This window comes from Corvus moneduloides, chromosome 16, assembly GCF_009650955.1.
Source record: "Corvus moneduloides isolate bCorMon1 chromosome 16, bCorMon1.pri, whole genome shotgun sequence".
NCBI classification, from domain to species: Eukaryota; Metazoa; Chordata; class Aves; order Passeriformes; family Corvidae; genus Corvus; species Corvus moneduloides.
In genome coordinates this window covers 1644320-1666015 of record NC_045491.1, presented here as the reverse complement: position 1 = coordinate 1666015, position 21696 = coordinate 1644320, and the positions used below count along the sequence as shown (strand labels likewise).

At 44.1% G+C, this 21696-nt stretch overlaps 2 protein-coding genes across 4 annotated transcripts; one reads left to right on the top strand and one right to left on the bottom strand.

Moving 5' to 3' along the window:
* Positions 1 to 953: 953 nt before the first annotated feature.
* On the bottom strand, positions 954 to 15911 carry REXO5 (RNA exonuclease 5). Of its 2 annotated transcripts, none has more exons than XM_032125865.1 (19): positions 15706 to 15911; positions 13934 to 14055; positions 12903 to 13029; positions 11953 to 12037; positions 11318 to 11467; positions 11083 to 11171; positions 10159 to 10274; positions 9240 to 9378; positions 8575 to 8669; positions 7652 to 7754; positions 6916 to 7052; positions 6492 to 6600; positions 6054 to 6164; positions 5805 to 5942; positions 5218 to 5310; positions 4505 to 4724; positions 3783 to 3976; positions 3076 to 3185; positions 954 to 1186 (listed from the first exon to the last, which is right to left on the bottom strand). In XM_032125865.1, the coding sequence occupies exons 1-19, from the start codon at positions 15817 to 15819 to the stop codon at positions 1117 to 1119; spliced, it is 2322 nt and encodes a 773-aa protein (XP_031981756.1). In that variant the 5' UTR covers positions 15820 to 15911; the 3' UTR covers positions 954 to 1116. The 2 variants fall into 2 exon arrangements, 1 of the variants encoding a protein (XP_031981756.1); XR_004243362.1 differs by having other exon boundaries at positions 1102 to 1186; positions 2783 to 3185.
* Positions 15911 to 21678, top strand: ERI2 (ERI1 exoribonuclease family member 2). Of its 2 annotated transcripts, XM_032125867.1 has the most exons (8): positions 15911 to 16030; positions 16110 to 16249; positions 16834 to 16961; positions 17111 to 17267; positions 17760 to 17860; positions 18753 to 18834; positions 19511 to 19599; positions 19810 to 21678. In XM_032125867.1, the coding sequence occupies exons 1-8, from the start codon at positions 15945 to 15947 to the stop codon at positions 21151 to 21153; spliced, it is 2127 nt and encodes a 708-aa protein (XP_031981758.1). In that variant the 5' UTR covers positions 15911 to 15944; the 3' UTR covers positions 21154 to 21678. The 2 variants fall into 2 exon arrangements, with proteins under 2 accessions (XP_031981758.1, XP_031981759.1); XM_032125868.1 differs by lacking the exon at positions 16110 to 16249 and having other exon boundaries at positions 15942 to 16030.
* The last annotated feature ends 18 nt before the right edge of the window (positions 21679 to 21696 follow it).

Sequence of the window (21696 nt, the reverse complement as noted above, 5' to 3'; positions counted from 1 at the left end):
CTTGCCTTTCTCCCGCTTGCCTGTATTTGTGCCTGCTCCTCCATGCAGCAATTCCCAGCTTCCAAATCCCAATGTAAAGAGAGAGCCCAGCGCAGTGAACTTGGGGTTGGAAAGTAGGAGGGTGTAAATGTTCCATCAGCTGTATTTAGTAATTTCTGGAATTATAGCTATTTCATCTTTATCTTGGCCTATTCCAATTCACATGAAAAAATCCCTCAACTCATGGTCAAACCTTTTGACAAACATTTCCTTACAATTTTTCAATTTTTTTTTCTGAGTGCCAGAAGCTCTTCTAAGCATCCTTGTGCTTGGAAATTCTGTATGTTAACAAGAGCTGGTCAAGCAGCCTCTACTTTAGGTGGCAATGGCTGCAAAGGACAGGGCTGGAGCTATCAGGTTGCAAATCACCTCATCCTGCTTCCAGCCCCCTGTGGAAAGCCATGCTCTGCAAAGTGCACACAGCCATGTGCTTTCCTTAAAACACCCCTTGCCCCTCCTACAGCCACACGGAAACTTTTTTTCTTTTTTTTTGTGCGTGTGAGGGGAGCGTGGCTGTGGTCAGGGAGGGAGGAGAAAGTGGAGATTGTCCAAGAAGTGTGAATCACCAATTCCTCCTTTCTATGGACTAAGTACAGCACTTTCCCGGAAAGGAGGCAGCGACTCCAATTCAGGAGCTGGCACTGCACGGTTCCAGAAATCCACACAATTCCTGGGGTAGCTGTTAACTGCTGAGCAGCTGCTGCAGGTTCTGCACCAACCTGGCTGCCTGGTTTATGGGCTGGGATGTTGCAGGGAAGATGCCCCAGCTGGCAGCTTGGTCTCCCAACAAGGAATGGGATCCCACAGGCCAATCCTGCCCGGCTCCTATGGAGCACGGCCCCGGTTTGCCCCAGCGCTGCCTGAGCACCTCCCTGGCTCAACCTTCCCACAGCAAGAAGGGTTAATGGAAAAGGTTTTGTGCTTAAAGACATTTTGAATGGCTTTTATTTTTAGACTTTGTTGAAGATACAGAGTGAAAGCCTATTGTTCTTATGGTAAGAGATCTTTACAAAGACATCAATATTTAAAGTAATTAAAAATATCTTAACAAAAGACTTTGCTTAAAAACTTGGCAGTTTAACAAGTGCTCCTCCCTTCATCATCTTTTATTCCCATCAGACCAAGGCCAGATTGTGATCCATGCGTGCTGCAACACAAACAAGAAGTGTGTTCTGCTCAGTTCAGCCTCCATGCACATAACCCTGCTGGGCTGGTACTGAGAGGACTGCAACCCCCAGGGTCAGCACATTGAAAAACTAATTCTTTTTCCACCCCACAATTACTTGGCATTCTTTTTAATCAAGAAGCCTCCTCTGAACTGTTGGTCCTCTGGGAAGCACTAATACAGGAACCTCACTTGGCAAGAAAGCCCTTCCCAGCCTGAGATGGAGTTCCCATCTAACCCACTCAGCAGCCTGAGAGTGTGAGCCAGGCTCTGTGGGCTTCCACAGGCTCCCTGTGGATGCAGATTCCTGAATCCACCTGTTCTGCTGGTGGGATTCCTACCCCTCAGTGATGGAAGCTTGTGATAAGGGAGAATAGTTGGAAATGGCCCTCGAAAGGTAAATTTGGATGTGCTGAACCCGGTGACTGCTGCAAAGGACACATGGTGTGGACTGCAACCCACAGCCTCAAACCTTCCTGTGGGGTGACAGGTGAGTGTGCAGGCTACCTGAGGCGATACAGGGCATAGAGAAGAGGCAAATGATTGCTCAGAAATGTAAAAACTGATGCAGTTTTAGCCCAAAGAAAGCAGCAGCTGATCCAAGGCCCACATGCATGGAAGTGCCCACAGCCAGGTCAGACTGAGGCAGTGTTTGAATCCCAGCTGCACTCAGGGTGACCTGCAGGGAATGCTTTGCTGGTAAGGCAGGAACTGCTGCTGGTTCAGTTTGTAAGCTACAATTTGGGGGGGTGGGGGGGGAACAACAACTTATGCTCTATTGAAGATGACAAATTTTAAAAATTATCTTTTTTCCTTTAAGTTTTAGTAACTGAACAATTGGAGCAAATCACACCAAGAGCAGCCCTTGGCTGAAATGGTTTGTCACTGCCATTAAGCCTAAATATCTCTTAGCTTCAGATCAATCTCTCTTCCAGGGACACAGCTGGGAGCACAGGATTATACAGCATCATGGCTCTTCTCAGGAAGCTTTGGAAGTGAGGGAGGGGAACCTGGCATGGCTGCCCAGCCAGGCAAAAGATGCTGCTGAGCAGCTCTGGCTCTGCTTGTATTCCAGGGCATGTCTCCACAGGGAACAATGCCCCTTCTGCTGAAGGGCACTGAAGAAAAGCAAAGGTAGATGTGACCTTTATTAGGCTGACCAGTGACAGTGAGAGCACAGAAAGCTGCTGGAGTATGTCCTCAGGAACCAGGGCTTTGCTTAGGGAAGACTGAACCTTTCTGGTTAATAATTTAGCAGAGCATGGCAGTTCAGGCCCCAGGGGCTGAAATGCAGGAAGCTCACTACAGCTGGAAGCCCAACTCAAATGCACAACTCGCTCCTTCCTAAAGAGCTGAAGGACTCAGTGAACGTATTTGGGTTTTCTCATTTTTGTCCATCACGTAAGGGCATGAACCACCTCCTTGATCAGCTGTGTCTGAAGCACATACATTGGAGTACCACAACACAACAACTGGTAGGTGGTTTTAAAAACCAAACAAAACCCCACCAAAACCCCCCCAAAAACCTGCCTGCTGTGGAAACTCTGCTTGATTCTCTCATGGCCACATAAAACTTACCTCATTGTCAATGGGGATGAAACATCCATCAGGGCAGATGAGTGAACTGCTAAGATGTGCACAATTAATCAGCACTGTGGGCCCTAAGATACATGAATTTGGCTCAGGCCTGCTTTGTGGGCAGAACGCAGGCCTGAGGTTTTATTGGCCCAACATGAAAGTCAGATTAAGTACAACAGCTTCTTCAGCCTTTCTCTTGGGCTTTCTCTTCCTTGTGCAAGGCTTTAATTTTTAATAGATTAAGACAAAATTATTCGGCTCCTTGGTTCTCTGCAAAATAGGCAGCAAGTTACCTGTTCACACCAGGAAAGAGAACAACGCACAGGGTGTTATTCTGCAGGCTTCTATAAAGCTTTTTGATATCGTGGTCTAACTTCTTCACCTTTTTCCTTAGATCCTGCTCCTGCATAAGAGAACAGAACATTAAAGTCCCTCGTTCATCAGCAGTTATACCTCTGAGTGTGTGGGGAGGCTGACCTGTGGGATGGCACAGGTGAGGGCAGCAGTGATGCCACTTCTGCCTGGCACTTGGCAGCGCAGTGGCCCAGCTGCAGGGACAACCATGTGCCCCACTCAAATGGCATCACAACTCCCTCCAGGTAAAAATGAGAGCTCCACCTCCAGAGCTCTCAACTAGAGCTCTTCTTTGCTGTGCAGCCACTCACCCCTCCCTGTGACTCCTGTGCCACCTGTGCCCTGTCAGCTCTCCAGTGCCAGGCTTCTGTTCCTGGGCAGCACCACCCACTGCTCTGTGCAGCTATGCTGGTTTTAAGGCTATGCAATACCCTGCAAACACCACGTTATCTCATGTGGTATTATTTCTCAAACTGCTCTGTGGAAGAGAGCTCTTGGCAGCCCCTTTGCTCCAGCACAAGGAGACCCTTCCGTCCCAAGCAGCTCTGCACCTCAAAGTGACGTCAGCTCAAAGCTACCACTCCAGGTTCCCAGGGCAATCCCTCCTCACTAATTGCAACAAACATCAGCAGAGCCTCACACTCACAGAGTCAGACAGCTGCTCCATTTGCTCATAGAAGATGTGTTTTCCTTGTTTCCCATCGCTGTGATTCATTTGCCAAATCCATCTCCAGAGGTGACCTGGAGCAAGGGCATTCCTACTTCTTAGCTCGCTACCCTTCATGGTCCATCCATTTATAGCTTCAAGGGCATCCATGGCACTCTGGGATTTCTGGAATTCTGAAATGCAAAGAGAAGGGAACATGCTTTGGCAATGCTGCTGCTGCCCTCCTTGGCACCTGCAAGGCAGGGCTAAAGGTGTGCAGCAGGATGGAGATGAGAAACAAATCACTGCAGCAAGCAGATCCTCATCTCGCTGCAGATAAACATCAGACTTGAAGTGCCAGTTGGCTGCAGCAGCACTCATTGAGCTGTTCTCACCTTTTAGAGGTGATTACTGATCTGTGTGAAGCTGCACAGTAGCCAGCCCTCACATGGAAGTACCCATGTGAGGGGCTCCAGTAGCTACCCTGGAATTTTTCTAAGTAAATGCTGGGGGTTTTTTTCAAGCAGGTGTTTTTTCCTCTTAAATATTTAGCTGTAAAGTGCTCTTCCAAACAGTATGTGCTTCCACTGCAGCATTTTAAATACCATCCCTTTGAGCATACCTGAGTTTCAGCAGCTCTTGCTGTGTCTGTGCAAAGTCCCAGGGGCTGCTGAATGAGCTTATTTGAAGGAAATACGCAGGCTGTGTGTGAAGCTACTTACTGAGGAAACAGCAGTTCCTGTGCTTTCCACTCTGAAGATCCTTTGGCAGGAACAGTGTTTCTAGGTCTTTCAACTGGCTGAATTCTTCTTGCAAGTCTGTCTCTGTTAATGACTTCTTCAGACCAGCCACATAAATCACACCTTCATTTTCTACATCCAGTTCTAATTCCTTAATCAGAACACTGCAGTCCAGCATGGCTGCAGTGACCGGTCTCTGGACCTGGGGTGGATGCAGCAGGAATAAAGAGCCCATCAGCCCACACAGCTCTGTGTTCTGAGCTTCTATTTTAAAGTATTTTTCTCCCATTACCAAAAGTAGACAGGCTGTTTTCCCTCACTCGAAATAAATATGACTAATGAAGGCTAACTTACTTAGTCATGATAAAGAGAGATCATATTTGTAATGCAGAAACACTGTAAAACTAAAATGCCATACTCTGTATAGCCCTGTTACCTGGATCTGCCCTTTAAAGCTGCAGCTGGAGGTCAGAATGCTTTCTAATTCCCTTCTGCTGACAGGCAGAAAGGAAAAAAAAGAGGGATATAGGCACTTCCTTTCTGCCAGGGGCCCTAAGCTGTGCAGGGACAGGGAGGCTGTAACAGCACAAGCAGCCAGCACTTGCCCAGACACGCTGCTGGGGTGTTCCAGAGCTGTACTGGAGGCTGTGCCTGGGCTCAACACAACTTGGGCTTTTGCTGTTTGCCTTGTTTACCTTAATGCAGGATCCTGCCACCTCAGCTCCATTCAGGCTTTCCACAGCAAGCTGGGCAGCTTCCAGCACTTCGTATTGGATACAGACATATGGCTTGAAACAGAACAGTAAAGCACTTCAGGCTTACCAGTGAGACACATTAGCCCTCCCTTTTAAAAAGTCAGGCCTCAATGAAGTTGTGCTTTCTTTTAAAAATAGAATATAAAAAAGTTTGGGGGTAATATATGTAACACTCCACATACTCTAGCTGTTTAAAACCCCCTTCAATTAACTCTTCAATTAATAATAGCCTTTTTTTTCTCCTTTGGCTGTAAAAGGCCTTAACGTATCAGTTCTCTTGAGAAGGACAAAAAGCACCTCAGCTTCTCCAGTGCTCAGAGTCCCCTGAGCAGCACATGAGCTGCATTTGTTCTTGTCATTGTATGGAGCAGCTTTTTAGGTACCCTGAATGATTGTAGCTGATGACTAAACTACCAGACAAAAACTCCAAACAGAATAACTGGTATTTCTGTGGTTCTAATCCATCTCTTTCCAAGAGATTCATCTGACCTTCCAGGCCTGTCAGCAACCTTATGAGTGCTCCTCACCTGGAATGTTTCAGTTACCACTGTAAGGGACTGGATTGGTCCACACCTCCCAAATTCTTTCTTCACAGACTTCAGGCAAAAGTTTTCTTCAAAAGGACCTGCGTAAATTGTCAGCATGTCAGTCAGCTTGCTTCTCACCTGTTGGAACACAGATTAGAGAAGGCACTTCACAAAGCAAAGGTGCCTCCTGATAAATCACATCTGTCTGCAAGCTCAGTGTGAGGACTATTCTCAAATAAAAAATAATACCTTTTCATGAAGTCCAGCATGAAGGTGAGATGCAATGTACTCTGGACCCAAACTGAACTGAATGATACTGAATTTGGACAGGGGAACATCTTCCAAGGCTCTCTGAAGAATCTGGAGGGACAAGAGCATTAAAGAGGTACAAGACAATTGTACTGCAGAGGATCAGAAACAACTGAATTTAACTCCCAACTTTAATTTTCATTATTGTCCAAGAAAGCCCTCAGGCAGAAATTCCCCTTTGGTGAGTCATGAGAGGATGCAGAGGATCAAAGCTCATTTCCGAAATGCTCAGATGGATTTAGCTAACCTGGCATTAACAGTATTGCTAACAGTACTGTCAGTCAGCTCTTTAAAACAGGACTCATCTACCCACTCCCAGAACAAGAACAACTTTGAACTATTTTGACGCTCAGACCAACCCACTCTAAGTCCATTCACCTGTTTGTTTGAAGTGCTCAGGTTTCTCTGACACAGGCCGGAAGAGTCTAGTCCCTGTCTGCCCAAAAGGAGGGGTTTTTGGCCAGTCACCTTCAGACAATCTAAAAAACTAGCAGAGAGAAGTACACTCTGAATCACAGTACTTTTCAATATGGGAAATCAAAAACTTTCAAGAAATTCTTGTCAGAGAACTAAAGCTCATTAAAGAAATTTGAAAGAATATTCTTGTCCACAACATGAAAAGAAGCCTAGGAAATACTCTGTGAAATTTAAGATGAAACTGCTGAAAGTTTTTCAGCACTATGCTGCAATTATTTGTGTCTCTCTGAAGATCCTGATGACTTCTGAAAAACCGAAGGCCCTCATCTGATTTTACTGAAGATTCAGCTGAAGGAAAAACATGCATATTTGAGAATCTTATTACCATGGTCTGGATAATGGCGGAGGCTCATTCAGCTGTTCCTGGAACCCACATCTTTGTGGCTGAAGCACAGCTTTGTTCTGTGAGACCTCAGCCAGTTTTTCAGCTGTCAGAAGCATCTCCAAGTTTAGTTCTGCTACCTTGGGGAAGGAAGATTATTAGTTGGCTTTCATCTCATCAGTTAATTGCAGCTGACCAAAAAGCCTATGCTTTCCCTATGAGTCACGTAGGCACACTCCAGCAGTGAAGAAACATGGGCATTAATTTCTTGACTTATTATTTTCTGTTGTCATTTTCGAGCATGCAGCACTCACAGCATCAACAGGCAATCATCTCCAAAAATGTTCTCTCAGAAATCAACAACACAAGGGACTCATAAAACCAGCTGAATCACTACCACAACACACAAGGTCTCTCTCTTCTTTCATCTAGAAAAATTACAGGCATTCCTGCAGGCTGGGAGGCATTCCTCAGTCCTTCTTTACCCAGTGCCCCCCTTGAGGATCAGCAGCAATGCTGGCTGATGTTGGTGAGCACCGAGCACTGGTGCTGCCCAGGTTATTCAGGCACCTGGATCCAGGCTGAAAGCAACAGGCTGTCAAAACTGGAGTCTCTAGCACAGCTCCATTTTCCCTTTTAAATCAATAGGAAGATGTGCAGGAGTGGGGTTTTTTCTTCATAAGCACAACAACATTATGTTCTGTATTTTAGGACAGGAATATTAATTAGATATAACTACCTTTGTTGGTCCTTGCTCAATGAAGAATTGAGCTAATTCCAATGCAGCTCTAGCATCTTCTGTAGGATCATGCCCAAGCTTCTGTTCACACTGAATCTCCTTCCTAGGGCATCAAAATTAGGTGTACAGGCAGGTTATCTGTTTCTCCACACTGACCAACATCCTGTCTTTTCTAAACTGGGTCCTTTTCGGGCAAAAGAGCTTTCCCCTCTCCAAAAAGGATTTCAGTTCTGTGCAGCAGCATTCTTGTGAAATATTCCCAAAAGTTACTGCAAGAAATGTTTTTGCAATGTTGAGCGAAATGGTTTATGGAGTTTGACAGAAGCAGTGCTAATACTTGCCACTCTGATGCATGACTATTTTTCAATTTTACTTCTTTCTTGACTGATGGCCCAACTCATAATCTGCACACACAGGAAGGCAGCCTCCAGGTCAGTGAAGTTTGGCACTGCAGAGTACTACCACTCACTGTGAGCATGGGGAGAGCTGTCTCACTGAGACACTATCCAGTGGTAGCTGATACACTGAGAAATATGATTTAAATCAGAAAATCCGACTTTCATGCATTAATTTTTCTTTCTTGCCAACTGCACCTCTCATTTGTGTGAGCCAGAGTGCCTTTGTTGTTCTACAATTCAATACACCTCTAGAGCCCTGCAGAAAGGCTAGTTTTGCTGGGACTCAGATCTGGCTGGGTCACAGCATTCCTGCTTGCTCAAAGACAAGCCCATTTATTATGCCGCCTGATGTTTTAAGCAGCCAGTAAATCCCTTTTCACCATGTCTTACTTGCACAGCCTGCTCCTTTATTCAGAATCTTAGTAAAAAAATAATAATTCTGATACTAGTAGTGGCAGAATAAGACCCTATGATCCACCATGACAGTTTCTAATCTTTGCCATGACAGTACAGTAATAATCTTACCCTAAAACAGCTTTGGCTAGAAATTTTAGCTTAAATCTTCGACCTTCACTTCTGGCAAAAAGCAGTGAAGTATCAATAACACTGGGGTGGATCATCTGGAGGAGAAAATCATCAGTTTAGTTTAAGAACAGCAGACATACAGAATTGGACAGTAACTCCACAGTTTTCTGTGCCTCTGCCTTTTCATTTCAGTTGCCAGTTTCTCACTGACAGCAACCTGATCCACAATAAGAGAGCAAAAGGAATAATCAAACAAGTCCAACTCTCCTTTCTACTTCCCATTCTAGTGGTAAGATCTAGATTGGGTTAGAAAGATTAGTTATGATTCAAGCATTTTAGACTGGTTAAATTACCCACAGAAAGGATTTCAGTTCTCCCCATGACAGAGCTATCAGAAGCATCTGGCTGAAGCAGAGGGGTAAAGCTTCAGTTGCAACAATACCTATGTCTGGACAGACTTCTCTCCTTAGGGTTCTGAACAGCCCCTTGCAAATTTTATAGCTGTAAGGAGACTCTTTGTCTTTTAAATCCTTACAGACATAGGGCTATTCATAATAAGAAGCAATTAACAACTGTTCACTAATAAAAAGAGCAATTTTAAAGAGTTTTCAGGTCTGAAATGAGCAACACAGGATTGGGAAAAACACTCTTAGAAACATACTCACTTCTAAAGCCTGAAGATCAGAATTTAGAGAATGACCCACCAATACTGCATCATGGGGAAGCATTTTTTTTAGCCTGGTTTGGATGTCTGACAGTCTTGTCTTCACTGGAAGAAGCATTTTCTTTGTGATTCCTGAGAACCTTCAAAACAAAAGTTGCACGAGTTAAAAGCAACACATTAGAACAGTGTGTGCTAGAGAGTATTACAAGCAGGTCCCGTAAAATATGGGCTCAGTATAACCAATCACAGAATTTACTATTTACTGCTTTCTCTTCCAACATCAGAGGATATGCTGCAGCTGTATTAAACTGCTAAGAGTGCTACCACGTCTGTTTCAAAAGGTCATTTCTCCCAAGTATTTTTAAGTGATGCAGTTGGCAGCATCAGATAGCACAGGTAAGGAAATACTGCAAGTCTGATGGCGGAAGGAGATGCTTCCAAGTAACCTGAGGGGACTGGCACATCACGTCCTGGATAAAGCCAGGTGACATTTTGAAGAAGACAAGACTTGAGTTTTGCCTGCTTTTGTTACAATCCTGAGCCCCACCCTAGAGGTGTGTACAAGCTCTATGCATTTTTTACATATGAGCAAATTCAGCTATGGACTCCATCTTATTTTATAACCAGCAGTGACGAGTAACTTGTACTGTGTATCATCAATTTGTAACAGAACTTTCCCACGGACACTGCAGAATGGCAACGGTTCTGCCTGGTAGCCCCAGGGGCACTGTGCAGCAGATTGTACACATAATGCTGGTCACTTCAGTCACACAGCAAGAACTGTATTCTTAACACTGAGGGGAATGCAGCAGGCATCCGTGCAAACCAAGGGGTTTCTGAAAGGTCCTGTGTAACAGGCTGAGTGTGAAAGGGCTGCAGCTCTGAAAGACAGAGAGGTAGGAAAGGTTTGTGCAAGTGACCTGGTGCGGTAGTTCACCACTGTGCTCTCAGGTCTGACCAGCTCATTCAGCAGGCACCGACCCCGGGCATCCACCAAGGACACGCGGGTGACTTCGTTCCCTTTCGCCGTCAGGCACTGTCAGGAAGAAGCACAGGCAGTTGTTGGATCAGCATGATGCTGCCACTTGAACACCTCAGCTAACATCTGCTTTGGCTGCAGCAGCAGCTAAGGAGTTCCTTGACTCAGAGATCTACCACTCATAGCTGGTTGTTTTATACTCTACTGTGCTTCATTTGAGTTGTTAAATGTGCACTGTAAGCACAGCAAACACACAGGCAAGCACAGCACAGAGAGAAACACTGTAAAGAAGTGCTGATTTCACAGAATCAGTCTGTGCTCTGCACTGCACAACTGCCACTGACAGCACCAGCCCCAGAGAAGTTGTACAGTTTCAAGGCAGAGCCCAGGTTGTATCAATAGTTATGCTGATGCCAAACAGGCATCTCTGCAACTGCACTAAAAGAGGACTCTTCACCACAGCAGCTGTCAGAGGAACTGTGCTGGCTAAATGAAAAGATGTGTGACAGGGAAGTACTTTTCCTTTCCCAAACCTTGGAGAGAGCAGAGGAGGAATTCCACAGCACCCTCGTGGGTTACTGCAGCATTGCTGATAGGCCTGGCAGATCCTGCTGCTGCCCTGGGAGCCAACACAGAACTGAGCTCTCTGCTCAGGATATTGTTTCTGTCTCGTTGCCAGAACCACTTCCAGGGCCTTTCCCATGGCTGCATTAGCACTGGTACCATCGAGGAAGGGACTGGCAGCAGATATTAAGATATCAGAAGTGGTTTAACAAATACACAGAGTGCTTGGCTCACTTGGGAACAGCTGGTAAGAGCTGGGTGCCTGACTCTATTTTTTAAGGCCACACACACTGATTTTTACCATTTCACAATCCAGACCAAAGAGGGGGCTGCTGTCTGTCCTCTGCTGATCACACTCTGTGGAGATGTAGCCCTTGCATCCAGGGGAACCTGGAGGGAAAACACACCCAGGAATAAGAAAAAGAACTTTCTCCTACAACTCATCTTATATGACAAAGCATATCACTAAACTATCAAAATTAAAAACAACCCCCACCATAACAAAACAACTAAACAGCCCTTGCTCAAAAACTGACCTTCTATGGGATAGTCATTTCTTTTCTGCTCTTCTAAAGTTAGAGTATAGCTTGTAAGGCCTTGTTTCTTTTCTCCGTATCTCTGAATGATGGGATCACATTGCAAGTCTGAGCTTTTAGTAATGCATTCACTGCTGGGGGAAGTCAAGCCTGTAAAATACAGAAGCATCTGTGGTGCTCAGATAGCACTCCCTACCTGCATGCAGTTTCTGCATCAGATGAACACTTACAGGCTGCACCATTCCAAATTACTACCTGGAACAACAGACTGGAGAGAGAAGGTCAGAGAAAAAGACAGACACACAGTCTTCTTAGCTTAAAATATTGATGTCTTGTTTCTTTGATTAGATACATCTTAGAATAAAAGAATCACAAAATGGGTAGCAAAGCAGCAGAGTTTGGGATTAAATATGTCAAAAACTTTCTCTCTTTTTGCATTCACTTTGACAATTGGCCCAACATGAGTTACTGAAGTAGTCAGGGTAAGAAGTCTCATGGTTTAAGCCATTGTATGTGTTTCTTTCTAAACAAGTTTGCCATGGCAGCACTGGGATTGCAGAGGACACAAAATCATAAGTTTCTATTCACAGTGAGTCACTGTATTGAAAGAGACAATGCAAAGCCAAACAAAATACCTTGTGGAGTGTTTTGAGGTTTCAGGTTTGTTCCTTCTCCATACAGGCTGACTGGGAAGTTAGCAGAAGGTGTTAATGTGAATCTCTGAAAAAAGACACATGTTAGTGACTTTGAAAGACATGCGGAAATAACAAGCAAATGGGGGGTTTATTGACCCCCAAACCAGCCAAATTCAGAGAAGGATGGATAAAGAAATAGTGGGAATACATTTGGTGTTTTATCAAGTAGAAAAACCCAACACAAAGCAAACGTGTTCCAATGAGGGATGACACAGGATTCTTTGTACTACAGAACAGATTTGCCTTGCCAGATACGATAAAGAAGGCAAATCTCAAGACTTTCTTTGATAGAAACTAAAGCCAGTTCCTGTCTTTCCAGTTAAGTTGTGATTTACATTTGCTGTAGTTCAGGAAGAACTCTAGAAGCTTGAACTCAAGTCCTTCTTTCTATCTTCCTTCAAAAATGTTGCTTGTAAGTCAGAAAATTAAAATAATTATTTTACTAATCTTTTTGGGAAATGGGAGAAACTTGACATAAAGTTCAAATAACAAAAGTGATATTTTTCAACCAGTGGGATTAGCATAACTCTATTGAGAGTCTCTTCACTCAGAGTAAATTCCAAATTATTGAAATTATTCCAAAATATTTATAATCTAATTGGCATCTGTAGATGCAGGATACATAACAGTCAGAGGACTGAAGCATCAATAAACATTTCACCTGGTAAGGCTTCAAAGACATAAGTCTTGAAATCCTGTTCCTAATATCAAAGCCCTGTCCTTTGTTCTGAGCTGACAACTGCTGCAAATAGATCCTCTCACTTGCTGTAAGAGTCAAGGATGGCTGCATCCTTGGAAAAGGCAGTCATTCCACTGCAGCCATTATCCCTGGGATGTGGTTTCAGGACTGGAAGAAGTTTAGAAGACACGGATGCAGTTTGGGGACTTACATGCCGGAACACTTTCCTGAGGTGTTTGAACTGTAAATAGAATCTGTAGAAATGGAGTTGGCTCATTTCGTGTAGAACAACAACCACAACCCCAGCCAGGTGTCTTTGGTGATAAACATGGCACCAGCTACAGTTAAAAAAAAGGGGCAATAATTAAAAAAAAAAAAAAACTTAAAAATCAAAGCAAAACCATTATCAAGCACTCTTTAAAAAAAAAGTTGGAACCAGCCCAGCTTTTAAGTCAGTAAATGGCAAAGTGCCAAATTACTCCAATAAGAAGAGGCTTTATAGCTTATCTCAAACAGCCACATATTCCTGGAAGCAACAGAATATGGGAGACAGAGCAAGAAAAGTTATTGCAAATGTCTGCTGCTTACCATTTCAAGACCTGTGTATCTCATTTATATGCATCAGAATGTGAACATACCAGTAACTTCAACTGTACTGACACAGTCTGGTGAATTAATGCATCAAAGTAAGTTTCACAAAATAATTTTCTATTCACTATTAAAATCTAAAGTGGGGTACTTTCTGCTTTGAGTTTCATTTCAAGATTCATTTCATTACACCGTATTTTTGCCATTCAAGGTTACATACGCTCCCCAGCCTTGCCCTTCCAGCACTGACAACTTGCCCAGAGAAAGGGAGAAGTGATTAAAATGCTTTTTTTTCTAAAACACTCTATAGAATGCTCTGTTCCGATTCTATCCAACATGAAATACATACATATTTGTGTTAATATTTTAACAGGATATTTTGTTTCTCAGTGTGTGGAGCTTCTTCAGTTCCACAGCAGTCATTTAGTTTTTCAAAACTGCATGAAACAAAACTGTGCAATGGCAGGACTTCTGCCAGAAGAGGAATTCTGCCTCCTGGCCAAGTCTAACAACAACTGCATCTGCACAATCCAGGCTGCCATTGTGGCACCTCCACGGTGAGCATTCCAAACCCAGCATGGCCAATGTTCCTTTAGGAATGTTCTCACACCACGGGAAAACACGAGGCCAGGCTGATTCTGGCTGTGGATGTACCTGGGCTGTGCTGCGTTGTGGCATTTCCCCAGAGCTGCATATTTCAGCAGCTCATACAGCTGCTCCTGGCTGATTTCGGAGCCCTCGCCAAGCAGAGCTGCTGACAAACGACACGACTTTTCCTGTGGAAAGGGAAATGCTGGTAAAGAGAGGTTTCATGTAATCACACCAGTTCATGGAAAACGAAGGAAAAAGAAACTATTAGGATACGACCAACTACATTTAAAATAACTCTTCCACTCATTATGGGCGAAAGTTTCCTTTCAGATCACACTTCAACATTATATTTACTGTCAACCCAGGTACTCTAACTTCAAAGATTTATTTAATAAAGATTAACATAAGCAGATGCATGCAGTAAAGAGACAATTGATACGCAAACACAATGTCCTACTCTCTCAGCCCTTTCCCCCACTTGCTGCTGTAGAGCTTTAAACATTTGTACAAGTGTTACATGCAGCCACTCCATGTGAGGTTTTCTCTATTTACAGCGCGGGATCTGCTCTGCCAGAAGGGTTTGCTGACCCCTGCAGGGAAAAACGCTTCAGTAAAATCCAAGGAAGCTGCAGAAAGAAAGCACTGGGTAGATGAGGTGGGGACTGTGCCACACAGTTCAACACAACAGTTCTTTAAGCCTAAACGCACAATTCTTCTAAAGGCTAATTAGCAAGTAAATGCAGCATTTTGGAGACCTCCACTGACCAGATGGCCTGTTCCAAAGAATTCCTGTAAAAACTTTAAAGATATTCTTTTAATATGTGATGGAAAAATGCCACACAACACTACAGGATGTAAAACCTCACAGCATAAACAACCACTGGAAGTTGTTTTCCTCTGCACAGGGCTAACAAGCCCTGTGCTCAGTAATTTGGACACAGCCGGCCCAAATCAGGGACTGAGCCGTTGGGCTCTTAAAGGTATTTGTCATTGAGTAAAGAAGTTAAAGAGAGGTGACCACCTTCGTGGTTCCAGCGGTTAAGAATCATCTGGCAGTAACAACACAGGCTGGTGTAATTGCCAGTGCCTCATCTCTCATGCTAAGTGAGACAAGTAATGACACCGTTGTTTTCAATGTGGCCTAATTAAAGCTTTGCGGAAAAACCCAAACAAAGAGCAGAGGTTTTGAGTCACCAAATAGAGGGTACTGCCAACCACAGGAATCCGTCTCCAGCCGGCTACAAACAGGACTGATCTCACAGACTGGACATGCCACCTTCTGTCCCACGGGCACTGACTCGGTGTGCCTGGGGTAAGGTGTTACCACGGCTGCTCTGCATCCTTCAGGGGCGCACGTGCTGAGCACGCACAACGCTCCTTTCAAGACCCGCTTTGTTTAGGAGAAGATTATATTGGCGAATGTATCTATTTTTTAAACAAAATTCCTTAAATGTAACGCTGAGCACTCCAAATGAGTTCTTTTCCACATTCCTTGGAGCAGAATCCAAGCCATTAACAGGCTCTCCAGGGCAGTGGTCACGGCCCCAAACCTGTCCAGGTTCGAGAAGCGTTTGGGCAATGCTCTCAGGCACATGGTGGGATTGCTGGGGCGTCCTGTGCAGGGCCAGCCGCTGGGCTCGATGATCCCTGTCGAGCAACTCAGGGCATTCTACGATGTTACCTGTAGCCGGCCCTCCCAGCGCACTGCCCGTGTACACGGCTTTGCTGAGGTCCCAGCGTCCCACCGTGGGACACAGCAATGCCCCCGAGAAGCGGCCGCAGGGCACAGGCGGCCCGCGCCGCGCTCCTCACAGCGCCGGGCGCTCGGCTCTCACCTCGGGGCCCAGGCCCGGCCCGCCGCCGTCCGCCTTCCGCCTCTTCTGCGCCCGCGGCCCCTCCGCGGCCTCCCCGAGCCGCTTGCGCCCGTTGAGGCACAGCCGCTCCGCCATGGCCTGCACGGCGAGGTCAGCCGGGCCCTCCCGGCCGGGCACAGCCCCGCGCTCCCGGGCGCTCCCGCACCGCACCGGGGCCGCGCCGCGCTGGGCGGGGCCGCGGCGGAGCGGCCGAGAGCGCGATGGGGGCGGGCCCGCGGGACGTTCGGAATGGCGGCCGCTCGCTGAGGCGGCGGAGCGTGGCCATGGCCACCAAGCGCCTGGCCAGGTACGGGGCCGGGCCGCGGAGGGGTGCGGGCGCGGAGGGGCCGCGGCGGGCGGCCCCTGAGCGCAGTCGGTGTCCGCAGGCGGCTGGGGCTGGCGCGGAGCAGCGCGAGGGCGCGGAGCGGGGCGCGGGCGGCCGCGGGGCAGCGCTTCGCCTTCCTCATCGTCCTGGACTTCGAGGCCACGTGCTGGGCGGCCCCCGAGCGGCGCGGGGCCGAGATCAGTGAGTGCACCGGGCACGGGCTGGCGCCGCACCGTGTGTCCGCTGTGCCTTCCTTGTATTCTGCTCCTTTTAACTCCTGGCGGTTCAGCCCCAGTGTAATGCAGTAATAGATAAACGAGTAACGTGAATGTGTGTATATCTGTGTGTATATATATATATAATATATATATATATATCACAGAATATTCTGAGCTGGAAGAGACCAACAAGGATCATCGAGTCCAGCTCTTAAGTGAACGGACCACACAGGAATCAAACCTGCAACCTTGGCCTTGTCAGCACCATGCTCAAACCCTGTGTGTATATATATAAAATATAGAATATACATAATATATATGTATATAATATATATAACATATAATGTATATTATATATAATATATATAATAATATATATAATAATATATATAGATATGTATAATAGAATCATGGAATACGCAGAGTTGGCAGGGACCCATATAAAAATGGAATAATTCCTGTGAACAGCTTTAACCTTTCTGGTTTTGTGTTTTGGTTCTGGTTTGTTTGTTTTGTTTCTTCTTCTCCTTCGTTTTGTTTCTTCTTCTCCTCCTGTGTTTGTTGCAGTTGAATTTCCAGCAGTCCTGTTAAACACCTCAACAGGAGAGATTGAATCTGAATTCCACATGTATGTCCAGCCCCAGGAGAATCCTATTCTCTCTGGATTCTGTACGGGACTAACTGGCATAACACAGGTAATTGTGCTTTAACATTATTTTACAATTGTATAATTGCTATTTACTGTTTTATTTAAAGAGGCCCATAAAAGGCTAGAAAGAAATAAACCTCAAATGAATTTCAGTGCATTCTAACACATACATGCTTCTTGTTCTGTTCCCTGAAGGATCAAGTGGACAAAGGGGTGCCTCTCAACATTTGCTTATCACAGTTTTTGAAATGGATTCAAAAGATACAAAAGGAGAAGAAAATTATATTCAGCACAGACAGTCAAAGTAATTCTACTTCAGAAGCAAAAGCATGTGCCTTTGTTACTTGGACAGGTAAATAACATTTTCATTTACTTTTTCTGCACAGTAATAACATTAGGTGGCACTAGTGAGATTGTGTCCTCACTTCTAGGCAGCCAAAATCCTGTTATTAAGTATTAAAAATGTGGAATATTGGGATAAGACTGAAAATATGAAATCCATGGAATCCCGATGTGTTCGCTGCATCTTTGACTTCAGGATCTGACATTGTTACATTTTTCTGCTTTACATGGGGAACTGTGTGACCATTCTTAGTGTGTCTAAATGATTTAATGATTGCCTTTGAGATCTTTAACTGTCTGAAGTTATTTACTAACAACAGGGGTTTGCTTCTCCTGGTGTCCCGTTGCAGCAATCCCGGTGTTTTCCATGGACGACGACTTCACACACAGGATGCTGACAGTGTGTTGGTGTTGTGTCCCTTTATGTAGATTTGTAGGCCACATTATGTGGATTTTAGGCCAGTTCTGTAGTGGTGGATTGACTGTGGTTTTCCCTGCACAGACTGGGACCTGGGCGTGTGTTTGCACTACGAGTGTAAAAGGAAGCAGCTGCGCAAACCCGAGATCCTGAATTCCTGGATTGATCTCAAAGCAACGTACAGGGTGAGAAGACTGAGAGACTGAAACATTTCTACCCACCCTCACCTCAAAGGCTGACTGTACCTGAGCTTACAAAGCGATGCTGTATGTCCCAGTGACCAGAGTAACCTGGGATTTTTTTTGTGTTGTTATCACTTAATAACCAACTGCCCTAGACCTGTAGGAATTTCAACAGAAATATTAATGCCAGGAAAAGATTGTTGTTTGATAAAAGAATGATAATCCTTTTATCATTTTTGAGCTGCTCTTCCTTTCCTGACAGTTTTTGCTCTCCTTGCTTCCTAACTTTTTTTTTTGTGTGTGTGGTCTTATTGCTGCCTTATATTGCTGTGTAGGAAGTCATCATCATAGTCTGTTTAGAAGTACTTAGAGGTACCTTACACATAGGCAGCAGAATTAGGTCTCTAAAGATAAACAGTGTGACTATTCCCCCTTTCTAGTGATCAAATCAGATACCAGGAATAAGTAGTAATACTCACTTTTTTCACTTACAAAAAAAATCCATACCTGTGCCAAATATATTCATGCCCATGCCTTTGACTGCATATTGTGCAACAGTTTAAACACCTTAAGGTATTATTTATAGTTGTATTCTTCACTGCTGGTCTATTAAGACTTGTCAAGGTAAGCCATAGAGTGCAGACAAATGACTCCACAGCTCAGACAGAATGGATTTGCTTAGAACTGAGGGAAGGGATTCATGGTTCTTTCCATTCTGATTTCTTACAGGGTTAAGTCACTTATGGTCTGATCCTCACTGTAAAATGCCAACCCAACTTGCTTAATTGCCTTGTGAGATTTATTATTCATAAGGGGATATTTCTGAAATGGCTTTGCTTCACTAGGGAAAGGTTTTGAAATGCTTCATGCTAAGCACCTGCATTTCTTTCCTTAGGCCTTCTACAACAGAAAGCCTAAAGGGCTAAACGGAGCTTTGCAGGATTTGGGGATAGCTTTTGAAGGGCGGGAACATTGTGGTAAGTATGATGATCCTCACTTTAATATATACATTAATATATATCTCTTCTAAAGCTAAATACTATTTAGCTTTAGTTAGCTAACTTAACCTAAAGCAGCTAGTTAATAGTAGTCATTATTCTGAACAGTAACTATTGCTTCAGGTTATGCCATGTTCTGTCCAACAAACCATCAAAACAAAAACGGCAAAATGCTTCCAAGAACAGTTTGTTATTTCTAACCTCATACTTCATTTCTGAAATCTCTTCTACTGCTACTGAGTGCATGTTCACAAGATCAATTTATGAATTGCTGGGATGCAAAGGAAAAGAGGTGGACGGAAGATAAAGAAACTTGATTTTACCTGATAGCTCAGCATGTTAATGTTAGAGAATTCCAGCACAATATGTTTTTTGGGGTTTTTTTTTGGAGCTGATTAGTAAAACAGAGCAAAGATATTTAAAATTGTGAATAGATATTCAGCTCTATGGATAGTACTTCAGATGTTTCAGCACAGGGAATTATTTGGAATTTTCTACTTCCACTTCCCCTTTTTGAACTAGATGACTAAGTGTCACAGTTCTGTGACTCCTTGTCATTTATGTAAGGCTTACCTAGATTACATTTTTCCTCTAATAAGAACTATCCCCAATAGCAGTTTGAAAAGAAGACATTAATATAACCATGCTTTTGAAGGGTTGGATGATTCCCGGAATACTGCTCGTCTTGCTTGGAGGCTGATTTGTGATGGATGTGTGCTGAAAGTTACTAAATCTTTGGATAAGGTCAGTCACTGCTTCGTATCTTCCGGCCTACTTGCTTTGTAGCCTGGAATACAGATGAAAGGTGAGCTATTCAAATAATAAACCCAGCATCTTGACTATGATTTGGAAGGAACATCCTTAGGCTGATACGCTTATTAATTTTGTGCATTTATTCCCAAAATGTCTGGGTATTCACTTTCCAAAATCTGCTTTTGTTTATGGACTCCTCAGGCACATCAGAACTGTAATTTAATTTCCAGAACACTGACTGGAAATTTCACTGACAAAACTCCACTGGGAAGAAGGAGCAGACCTGAAACATCTAGAGATGGAACTTGTGAAACAAACTCTCTGGCTGAGAACAAACACAACAGTATTGCTGGAAACAAGATGATTTCTAATGTACAGACTGGGGAACAGCAGATCACTTGCACTGATCCCTCTGCAGATGTCTGTGTTGTACCCAGCAGCAGCTCAAGGACTGAATTCCACGCTCAATCCCAAAGCTCTTCAGCATCATCTACTGACAGATTTCCTGTTCCTCTTGGTCTGGCACAGCCACGTCCCAGTCCTGCATCAGCAGGCATCCGGCAGGGATGGAGCATTGGGCAGCCCCTGGGAACGGCCAGACCCAGCCTCCCAGTACAGGGATCAGGGCTGGTGCTTGTCTCCACCACCATCCCCTCAGTTACTCTCTCCAGTGGGGACATCAGCACCAGTTCTGAGTGCTTGTCTCTGCTGACAGACTGGGAAGACGTTGCTTTGATACCAGAATCTCAGTATGAACAAAATTCGGACTCTGTTCAGCTCAAGGATGACTCAAATACAGATAATCTAACAGTGTTTGAAGAAAAATCTATTTCAAAACAATTGGCTGTGACAAGTTCAGATAATCAGAGTTTGGAGGAAAGTGTAGCACCCACCGAACCTCTGAAGTCTGTTGTTTACAAAAGTCCTGATACTACAATCTATAATATAGGGACAGTACAAAGGCAGACTTCAAAATTTTCAGCTTTTAAGTTACCATCTGCAAAGGGAAATGCTGTTTCAGCACAATCAGCATTAATTGGAAATTACTCTACTCCTTTGGAGGCTCCTAAAAGAAAGCCAGCTAGTCCAAAAACATGCCCACCAGCAAAAAAACAGTCTTTTCATATATATCAAGAGAAAACTTCCTCTTTTGGTGACTCCTTACCTTTGAGAAGTTCGAATATTCCCAAAGTATCTCCTGCTGTTCTGAACTCCACAGTCAATTTGAATCAGTCTGTAAGAGCTGTGAGAAGTGGAAAACCAACTCCCCCTCTGTGTAACTGTGGTCGAAGAGCCAAAAAACTCTGTGTGTCAAATGGTGGCCCAAATCATGGCAGAGCATTTTTTTGTTGTCCTGTTGGCAAGCAAGGAGGTAATAAGAAAAGTTGTGGATACTTGAAGTGGGAATCTGCACTTCTGAAAGAGAAGTCTAATGGTCTCACCTTGAGTGCAGATGCTTTGACCTCTCTTGGAACTGTTTCTAGTAATACAGAAAATTCTTCCAAAAAAAAGTATTTGTGTCTTAGACCCTCTATGAGAACTTGAAAATGGATACAGTTTTTTGTCTGAATGCTAAACTCTTTATGTTTCATGCTTAATGTAATCAGGACAGTCAAATGATGTCAGATATATATTCTCAGAATGGGACAAAAAGGACACTTCTTGGTTAAGATAGCTAGAAAGGGAAGTTGCTCAAACACACAAAAATATCAGCAGATCATAAAGTAACTCCTTAATGAAGTGTGAGAGAACAGATAGAACTATTAGTGCTAAAATTAGAGTATGAGCAGCTGTTGCTACAATCTTAAATTTCTGTTCTATCATATTTTAAATACTTTACTAGTCCAATCCTTAAATATTTCAATGACACAGATTTTATTTGCACTTTTTTTCTAAATATACTTGTTATGCCTACAACTTTTAAATTTTTGAAACTTCTGAAACATTTTAAAATCTCTTTAGAAGGTGTCACATCAAAAGTGATTCTTGAAGCTCTTACAGAGTTTTTTATCCTTTAAGTAACAATAAAGGTAAGACACCGACATTTCATTAAATACTTTATTTAACACACGTTACTGTTGTGCTCTT

Excerpts from the sequence above, each read along its gene's own strand:
- REXO5 (XM_032125865.1), bottom strand. The coding sequence starts at position 15,819 with ATGGCGGAGCGGCTGTGCCTCAACGGGCGCAAGCGGCTCGGGGAGGCC. Across the intron at positions 12,038-12,902 it reads TCAGGAAAGTGTTCCGGCAT|AGATTCACATTAACACCTTC; the intron begins GTAAGTCCCCAA and ends GTCTTTTTTCAG. Across the intron at positions 11,172-11,317 it reads AAATGACTATCCCATAGAAG|GTTCCCCTGGATGCAAGGGC; the intron begins GTCAGTTTTTGA and ends TTTTCCCTCCAG.
- ERI2 (XM_032125867.1), top strand. The coding sequence starts at position 15,945 with ATGGGGGCGGGCCCGCGGGACGTTCGGAATGGCGGCCGCTCGCTGAGG. Across the intron at positions 16,031-16,109 it reads GCCACCAAGCGCCTGGCCAG|GCGGCTGGGGCTGGCGCGGA; the intron begins GTACGGGGCCGG and ends CGGTGTCCGCAG. Across the intron at positions 17,861-18,752 it reads ATCTCAAAGCAACGTACAGG|GCCTTCTACAACAGAAAGCC; the intron begins GTGAGAAGACTG and ends TTCTTTCCTTAG.